The sequence below is a fragment of the Penaeus vannamei genome, chromosome 18 (genome assembly GCF_042767895.1).
Source record: "Penaeus vannamei isolate JL-2024 chromosome 18, ASM4276789v1, whole genome shotgun sequence".
NCBI lineage: Eukaryota > Metazoa > Arthropoda > Malacostraca > Decapoda > Penaeidae > Penaeus > Penaeus vannamei.
Genome location: NC_091566.1, coordinates 30,632,164 through 30,642,163, shown reverse-complemented (window position 1 = coordinate 30,642,163; position 10,000 = coordinate 30,632,164). Strand labels below are relative to the sequence as shown.

General features: G+C 47.5%; 1 protein-coding gene across 1 annotated transcript in view; it reads right to left on the bottom strand.

Annotated features, from left to right (window-relative positions):
* Positions 1–9,049, bottom strand: part of LOC113829625 (uncharacterized) — a 23,233-nt gene extending 14,184 nt beyond the window's left edge. Inside the window, exon 1 of the mRNA XM_027382824.2 lies at positions 8,858–9,049. Coding sequence (XP_027238625.2) covers positions 8,858–8,875 — 18 coding nt within the window. The 5' untranslated portion in view covers positions 8,876–9,049. The remainder of the gene's footprint in view (positions 1–8,857) is intronic.
* Between the last annotated feature and the right edge of the window lie 951 nt (positions 9,050–10,000).

Here is a 10,000-nt window from a genome sequence, read left to right as displayed (position 1 = left end):
GGAGGGCGGAGAGCAGGGTGACGAGGGGAGAGGAGGGGAGGGGAGAGTCTGCCACCCTTCTGTTCCTCTCCCTCCCCACTCTCCGACCCTTCACTCATAACCGTCCGCTCGCCCGCTCGCTCGCTCCCTCCCTCCCTCCTTTCTCTCTCTCTCTCTCTCTCTCTCTCTCTCTCTCTCTCTCTCTCTCTCTCTCTCTCTCTCTCTCTCTCTCTCTCTCTCTCTCTCTCTCTCTCTCTCTCTCTCTCTCTCTCTCTCTCTCCCTCCCTCCCTTCACAGCGCCGGAGAGACATCGAGGCCGAAAGCTCTGACGAGGAGCGCTTGGTCGGCCTCCTTACGCCCGCCCCGAAGACGCGAGGCCTCGGCGCAGAAGGCGGCGGAATTGAGACGCAAGCACTTCCCTTTCTGCTCCTAGTGCGTGCAGACAAAATTGGATACACATACACGCAAATATATTCAAACATATACACACGCAAAAGCGCGCGCTCGCATGCGCTAACGCACACACACACACACACACACTTGATCCCCCCTTTCGGAGGGGAGGCGTTAGGGGAAGTTCCCACTCCCGGGGAGAAACACTCCACTCACCAGGAAAGGTCCGGGAGAAGGGGTGGAGTTTGGGGAGCAGGAGGGGGAGGGGCGGGGTGAAAGCACGCCAGGGAGGGGAGTTGCGGAGAACACGTGTCGGCAGAAAGGGAGAGCGGGGAGTGGAGGGGGAAAGAGAAGGGGAAGACGGGGGCAAAGAGAAGGGGAAGAGGGGGGAAAGAGAAGGGGAAGAGTGAAAGAAGAGGAGCCAGAGTGCGAGGAAAAGATGCTTCTTGGCGGGGTGACGGCCGGGGAGACAGTGACGGGGGAGTGTACGTGGGAGAGGCGGGAGCACGTGCGTCGCTGTGTCGCCCTGTCCTTTCGCTAGACGACGATTACAAGACGAAGATCCTAATAATACTCGTATTGTAGCCAGAGAAACATTTACGTTAATGTTAATGAATACAAAGCAAACTTTCAAAGTTATCGTGGAAATTTAAACAAGGAACCAAGAAAGGTCCGGTGTACGTGGCCGTGGGCGCGGGTGGTGGCGACGGCGGGTCGGCATGGGCGGGCGGGCGAACTGGGGTTGGAGCTGGGCGGGCTTGGCGACAGAGCGGTGGCGCCGTGCTATACATAGTCACGCAGCCCCGGTTCTGTCGCCAACATCTCCTCCTCCAGCCCCTCGGTCGGGTGAGGCCTAATACTTAATATGTCGCCCTCTGAGTGCAGTTGCAAGGGCGCGGTCTAACCTCGTTCTGCTGGGGAGGGGGGGGGGCTCCTCCCGAAACGACTGGGGATTCGTGGATGCAGAGGCTCGTCGTTGCGCCGCGAGACCTTTAGAATTTGGGTATTTACAACAGCAGTTAATCATCCCCTGATCCCTCTTAACAGGTTCAGCTTTTCCGCAAGAAACTTTATTCCGTCCGACATTACCGCCACGTATTCCCCTCTGTCGTTCCTGTTCGCACGCAGGTCTCGTAGGAACAAACTGTTGGCAAGAGCCTGGCCGAACCGAGGTCGGTGCTCCTACAGTGACCTGGTTCCTCGTCCGACGCAGCACCGAGATTCCTATCACCACGTGGGTCGTCAGTCGAGCAGGCATGAATGGGTCGGCTCGTGTAGGTCACCCCAGGTCCGCGGAGTTGAGGCGCGTGTAGGTCATTCCAGGTCTGCGGGAATGGGGCTCGAACAGGACCAGACCAGCGTTGGCGAGGCCCACCTGCGTGCCGGATCGATGTTTCCTTAGCACTCCCAACGCGGATGACCCGCACACGAGGCCGACCTGTACACGCACCGTCCGCCGTCCCGTCGAGGCCCCCAAGTTTGACGCGCCCGAGAGCGACCCCGTCTGTCTGTCTGTCTCTAGCCCGTCTGTCTGTCTCTAGTCCGTCTGTCTGTCTTTCTGCCTCTCCCTTCCTCTTCTACATCCCCCATTGTTACCTGACTGAACCCCACCACCTGGTCTCCTCTCCCGCACCGCGACACCTGGGCCTACTCTACCTGCCTTCGCATCTTCTCTAATCCTAGAAAAAGGAAGAAGAAAGATAGACGTGAGAATTACGAAGGAATAGGGTACATCCAGGGAGAACGAGAAAATGATACACACAGACGAAGGTAACATTCGCGGTGAGAAGAATGGAGGTAGAAAAGAGAGAGTGGGAGAAAGTGTGGGAGGGAGAACAGGGGGGGAGTAAGGGCGGGGCGACGTCCGCTGGTCTTGTGGGTATAGACAGAAGGAGAAGAGAGTGGGAAAGAAAGATGAAACAGAGAACTAAAAGATAGAACACGCGAAATGGGGAGAACGAAAGAGACGATAAATAAAGAGACAGTGAGAGGAGCAGATGCTAATCCCTACAGCGCTGGGCCACTCCCCGCACACCAGGGCTGGACGAGGGAAGGGTACAAAGCCCGCTGACCTGACCAGCCCTGGCGCGGCGGGATCGGGAATGCGAACTCAGGTCTGGGCCGACCGCGGGGGAAGGACACCGAATATCGTGCCGCGCAGGGGGGCCGGAACAGGACGGACCGCTGCTCTACTTGGCATAAAGCACATGGGGGAGATTAGGGACTCTATACTATATAGAATTTCCATTGCTCGTGTGGGCTACATAGAAGCGGTAGCGGCGGCATCGGTAGCGTCGGATCTGGGTGGTGGTGGCGGTGCAGCAGAGCGGCGCACACCGCCCCACCAGGAGAGATCTGCCGTTATTAAACTCCCCGGCCAGCCGTGACCGCCACCACCAACGCACCCAAACATTCTCCAACACCGCCACCTTCTCCCTCCAACCTCCACGTTCATCCTCCAACAACGATCCCACTTCCAGACAAGTACGTACGGCGGACACTACTGCGCGTACAGCACTCGGCACGCAGAAATTTCGCAGGAAGTGCCTGACCTCACACGGGGGGTCAGATAGAGCAAGGTCAGGGGGAGGGGGAAGGGTAAAGGGTGAACCGAGAGTGAACCAGCACGCACCTCCTCGCATGTGGTCGAACCGCCAACGGCCGCCGACACGCCAAAGCGCCCCGTGGAAGCAAAAACTTCTCCTCCGCCACTTCGACTCCGAGGCCCGGCCAGGTGAGGATGCCGGGCGATCATGGCACCGGCATCCAGCACCTCCAGTACCATGACACCTCTAATCCTGCCGGGGAAGTGAGGGGAGCGGGCGAAGGGGAAGGGGGAGGGGGAGGCCGAGTGAGGGGTGAGTGGCGCGCTCGTGTGCCTGGCTGGCCCGTACTACGCGACAGGACCCCACGTTCATCACATCATCAGTCACACTCATCCCGTACGTGCAAGTGACGTCACTCTGCCCGTGAATGACGTCACAGGCATGACGTCACGCCCTACCACAAAGGTGCTCCAATTGCGTGGCCAACCAATGTCTTCGCTCTTAAAAGATACTACACTGGAACGATAAGGAATACCCGAGATTTACAATGCAAGTTAGCTCTTCAAACACCAGTAAACAAAGCAATATAACTTGAAAGTCTGGAACTTTTCCATTCAGAAGGATGTCCCGGGCGCTACATCCCGCCTGACACCGCCCGGGTCGTGCGGGTTGATGTGTGTAGATGATGAGGTTGGAGGGGGGAGGGAGGGGGCGGGGCCGGGTAACAAACGTTTGAGAGCGTGGCGGGGGGGAGGGGTCACCGCCAGGGAGGCTCACATGGGTCTGTCCAAGCGAGCGAACAAGAGGGCTAAAGAAGAGAGGGGGCGAGGGGGAGGGGGGAGGGGGCGGCGAGGGAGCGTCCTAGAGTCGCTCGACGGCCCCTTAATATTGACCCGCCGTTTTCTCTAAGACCCCCGCACAAACAGCGCACATTCACAGACACGGACACGCACACGCTCCCTCCCTCCCCCCCAGGCCATCACAACAACACACCACGTGGACTTCATGCCTCTCCCCCGCCCCCTGCCCACCCACTTACATAAATCCCGAACCCGATCATCACTTGTCAACACGCGTCCCGCCCACTCGCGCGCCGTCGGAACTGCAGTGTCCCTCGTCACCTGATCATCCCCTTCACGCCCTCGCCCCGACGTTAATCAACCCAAACTAAATACTAAATCCTATGTGAACGTGAACATGTCCCGTTCCCCCATCACCCTCTTCCTGGCGTCTGCAGAGCTACTCGAAAACCTGCCACCGCGGCCGTTCATTCAGCTCAGAGTCAACGCGCACAATTTGTCAAAAGGCAGAACAGTACATAAATATCACCATTAAAACTACAGATTCAACAGGTGTAATACTCGTTGGCTGACAGCAGTCATTCAGAAATACATGATGCAATATTTGACTGAAACGTTAACCTTGCTACTCACCAATAAATACTTTATTACAATGAATTAAATATCACAACAGTCAATGGTTATTTGATGATAATTATAGATTGATTAATTTAACAAAAATGTAATGAAATACAGTAAAATACTGATTAATGTAACCGCAGGCATGCCACTAACTATCTTAGCCTTATTCAAAATAATATTCCATTTGATCTTAAACGATATATAATTCCTTTTACACGAAAAATAAGGATCATAATGCTAAGCGTATCACACACGACACATATATATATATATGTTGGTACAGGTAGTACAGATACTATGTTCCTAGAGCCAATGTGCAAGTGCACTGATAGATGTATGTGTATGAATATACATCATAAATGTATATTATTAATATGTCTATGTAAATGAACATCTATATGTAAATGTAGATATATACACATATATGCATATATATACATTCATATGAATGTATATATATGCATATACATTTATGTATATATATACACGTATATGCATGTATATACATTTGTATGCATATGTATATGTATATGTATATATATATAAATATAAATATATATATATATACATATATATATGTGTATATATACATATACATATATATATCTGTGTGTGTGTGTGTGTGTGTGTGTGTGTGTGTGTGTGTGTGTGTGTGTGTGTGTGTGTGTGTGTGTGTGTGTGTGTGTGTTTTGAGCGTGCGCGCGCGTGTGTGCATTTTGTACATATGGTGTATGTATACAGTCTGTAAATGTATATAAGGATGTATGTATGTACGTATATATGTATGTATGTATGTATGTACGTATATATGTATGTATATATGTATGTATGTATGTATGCATGTATATATGTATGTGTGTATGTATAAGTGTGCTTCTGTGTGTGTATATGTGTATGTGCATGTGTATATGTATGTGTCCATGTATGTGTATGTGTGTATGTATGTGTGTGTGCATGTATGCATGTGTATAAATATGTATGTATGTATGTATGTATGTATGTATGTATGTATGTATGTATGCATGAATGTTTGTGCGTGTATGTAGATATGTAAGATTCTGTAATGTGTATGCAGATGTGCGTGTGTGTGTGGATGTGCGGTTGTATATGTGAGCGTGTATAGATGTGAATGTGTGTGTGTATGTGTGTGTATGTGTGTGTGTATGTGTGTGTGTTTGTGTGCGTGTATGTGTGTGTGTATGTGTGTGTGTGTGTGTATGTGTATGTATGTATGTGTGTGAGTGAGTGTGTGTGTATGTGTGTATGTGTGTGTGTATGTGTGTGTATGTGTATGTGTGTATGTGTGTGTGCTATGTGTGTGTAAATGTGTGTGTAAATGTGCGTGTGTTTAAATGTGTGTGTTTAAATGTGTGTGTGTAGATGTACAGTGTAGATGTGTGTGTGTGTGTGTGTGTGTGTAGATGTCTGTGTAGTGTGTGTAGATGTCTGTGTGTGAGTGTGTGTAGATGTTATCTGTGTGTGTGTGTGTAGATGTGTGTGTGTGTGTGTGTAGGAAACAGGTGTGTGTGTGTGTGTCTTGCTTAGATGTGTGTGTGTGTGTGTGTGTGTGTGTGTGTGTGTGTGTGTGTGTGTGTGTGTGTGTGTATGTGTGTGTGTGTGTATGTGTGTGTGTATGTGTGTGTGTGTATGTGTGTGTGTGTATGTGTGTGTGTATGTGTGTGTGTATGTGTGTGTGTATGTGTGTATGTGTGTATGTGTGTGTGTGTGTGTGTGTGTGTGTGTGTGTGTGTGTGTGTGTGTGTGTGTGTGTGTGTGTGTGTGTAGATGTGTGTGTGTGTAGATGCGTTTGTGTGTAGATGTGTGTGTGTAGATGTGCGTGTGCGTAGATGTGTGTGTGTGTAGATGTATGTGTGTGTAGATGTGTGTGCGTGTATACTGTGTGTGCGGGTATAGATGTGTGAGCGGGCGTTGATGTGTGTGCGTGTGTTGATGTGTGAGACGTTAAAATATGTAGATGTGTGTGCGTGATATGCTTTACACACACACAAAGAAGAAGAAGAGAGAGAGAGAGAGAGAGATATGAGAAGAGAAGAAGAAGAAGAGAAGAGAGAGAGAGAGAGAGAGAAGAGAGAGAAAGAGAGAGAGAGGAAGAGAGAGAGAGAGAGAGATAAGATAGAGAGAGATAAGAGAGTATATAAGAGAGTAGATAGAGAGAGAGAGAGTAGAGAGAGAGAGAGAGAGAGAGAGAGAGATAGAGATATGTATATAGGGAAGGAGGCAGGCAGGAAGGAGAGAGATAGAGGAAGATGGGAGAGAGAGTGTGTTTATGAGAGATATAATGAGGGAGGAGGAGAGGGAGAGAGGGAGGGAGGGAGGGAGAGAGAGAGAGAGGAGAGATTGAGGGAGAGGGAGAGAGGGAGGGAGGGAGAGGAGGGAGAGAGAGAGGGAGAGAGGGAGGGATTATTATTATTATTATTATATTAGGAGGGAGAAGGAAGGAGAGAAGGAGAGAGAAGGAGAGAGAAGGAGAAGGAGAGAGAGAGAGAGAGAGAGAGAGAGAGAGAGAGAGAGAGAGAGAGAGAGAGAGAGAAAGAGCAAGAGAGGAGGGAGAGGAGGAAAGGAGAGAGGAGAGGAGAGGAGGGAGGGAGAGAGAGAGAGAGAGAGAGAGAGAGAGAGGGAAGAGAGAGAGAGAGAGAGATAGAGAGAGAGAGGAGAGAGAAAGAAAGAGGAAGGGAGAGAAAGATATTTTTATTATTTTTATATATATATAGATATATATATATATATATATATATATATATATATATATATATATATATATATATATATATATATATATATATATATATATATATATATATATATATATATATATATGTTGTTATATGTTGTTATATATGCATATATACATATATATATTGTTATATGTTGTTATATGTTGTTATACATTTCGCGCTCGTTGCTCGCTCGAGAAAGAAGAGAGAGAAAGAAAGAGAAAGAAAGAAGAGAAGAAAGAGAGAAAGAAGAAGAAGAGAAAGAAAGAAAGAAAGAAAGAGAGAGAAGAGAAGAGAAGAGAAGAGAGAGAGAAGAGAGAGAGAGAGAGAGAGAGAGAGAGAGAGGGGGGGGGGGGCACAAAAGGAAATATAACATACGAACACAACAACCAGGGCAAGACTGATACTGCAGAAGGGACTGGCGAGGGACAAGGCAGTAGGATAAGGCTCCCAAACAAGCAACTCTTGATTTTCATCATATCGGATCCGTGCAAAGTCTTGGATAACCCACTTCGGCTCTGTTTTATCCTAAAATACCCCCGGTCACGGCGCCAAAGGAACCCGATAATAATAATCCTCGCCAGCCTCGTTCGAAACACGTATTTCAACCCAGAGAGAACGACGTCGATTCTCAGTCTTGTTAACACACAAACCCTATTGCTGTCTTATCTTCCCCCTCGAGTTCTCTCTGTCTTCTGTTGCTCTCTGGAATGCCGTGATGTTCCGACTCCATACCGTCGGGGGTTTCCAGTGTTCGCCTTCGAGTTGGACATTCCCTTATATATCGTTAAAAAAGCACGGGATGTGACAACAGAAGGCTTTATCACCCATAGACTTCACGTGTCTTAATCTGACGAACTTAAGGTATTCGAAGACTCGAGATGCCAAGTCGATGAGAGCTACGTAGACAAAAAAGAAAAAAATCGTTCTGCACTTACAAATATCAATTCTCACTGCAACACGCGGGTCTAGAGGCACTGGTCAACATGACGGTATGGAGTCATGCGAAGGGCAATAGTCCCCCCAGCCATAGCGACCCCCGTTTTCTCTTACAAGCACCTGGGACAACCCAAGCCTCACGCACACAAAGTTCAAACAACAGGTAACGGGTCGCCCAAAACACGAGTCCTCGGCTCTCCACACGGACGTAAATATGTATCCTTCCCCTTAACCAGCATTACTATCTGGTTGACAAACTTGGTATCCAAGAGCGAGTCCACAGAGTAACAACCAGCCCATCACGTCAAAAAGTGCTCGCCATTGGAAGATTTCGCATTCTCCAGGATTCTTCCACGAATAAACTTCCCCACCGATCTTTTCCCGAGAAATTGGATTATTCTGTGACTGAATCTCGTACCAACAGTACCAATGATACACGTACATGACATCCAAGTTGAAATTCACTAAGCACAACATTTATAAACGTAAACTTCTTGTTCCCGCACAAACTTTATAATCACATTAGGTACATTAGTTTTCCTTGAACAATAGCATGTAAAAATGTATGTTTACAAAGGAAATATTCCCCGTCTCACAGTCATCTCTTGCCTTCCATGTCACACTTCCCAACGCACAGACCACCATTCGCCTTGTTTCGCAAATTTCGCTTAACCACCAATAAAGAGTTTCTGGGCAAATTCACCGTATCATTCCACTATTCACAGTCTCACAGTTGGTTCACTGTCTATTCACAACACCGCGATTTGGGATAGATAGATATGCAGAGAGAGATAACTGGATTGAGACTGAAACGCCAAATTCTTCATAAACTGGTGAAACCTACCTTATTCTGCTCTGACATTTCAGCTCACATGATGCTCTAGAAGTCGCTTTGACGATCTCATGATTAAGAATTCTCAGAAATGTCCAGAATGCAAGAGTTCACTAAGTGATGACAGAAATCACATACACACACACAATCCCAATGATCAACGTCTTGCGCCAGCTCGGGTCGCTCTGAGTCCTCAAGTTCTACAAAGTCCCAACACCAGTCTCTGGCGCGTCTAGCGGTTTGTGCTACCTTTAGCGCTCACTTGAATTCTTTGCCTTTAAAATCGTTATACGGGATGGAAATGTAAACTTATACACATAAATGGGTTTAGGTGAATTAGATGATATATTTTGAATACTATACAAGAAGGAAAAAGCTTTGAAATATAATATATGTGTATTAAGCTTCAATCGCTAGTTGCCAGTGGTCCCTAGCAGGATGTTGGCCTGGCGCGCGCGTGTTTGTGTGTTCGTACGTTCGCCCGTGACGACATGACGTGACGTAGAGAGTCGGACAAAGTTGGACCATTACTGCTCTCGTCCACAGCTACTCTCAGCCTACGCTGCCAACAACGGGATGTAGAGAGTGAGCTAAAACACATACAAAGTATGAAATTAGTACTTTATATACCACGTATGAAAAGTATAGATAAAAACACAAAATAGGGAAATATAGATGGAAAACAAAACAACATATTCATTTTTTTGTTCCGCACCAACGTAAAGGGCACCCAGTAATTATCAATACTACGTCAAAGCTAATATGGAATTTTCCTTCTAACTCGGTATATGAGTTTCATATGTCCTTTATAACTGTATAGATTGTATAGTTTTCATAATATATACATATAACTACTGCTCAATCCCATCTATACACTTTAACGTGTATTAGCTAGCTTCTTGAATAAAATATAAAAATTTGAAAGCTGGTCGATAGGAGCTGGCGTCGTCCCCAGCCACTGTGAGGCCGCTGGGCTGAATCACGTAGCCGGAGCTGACTAGAGACAGCTCGGTTCATAATGGTTCGTCTTTCTTTCAAAATATTTCTAAATGTTCTTAGGCTTATTCTCTGGTTAGGAAGGTCAGTTTTCACGGGTGCATTCATAATGCTTTACTCTTATATTAATATATTGTTGTTTATATCGAGACAAGAAGA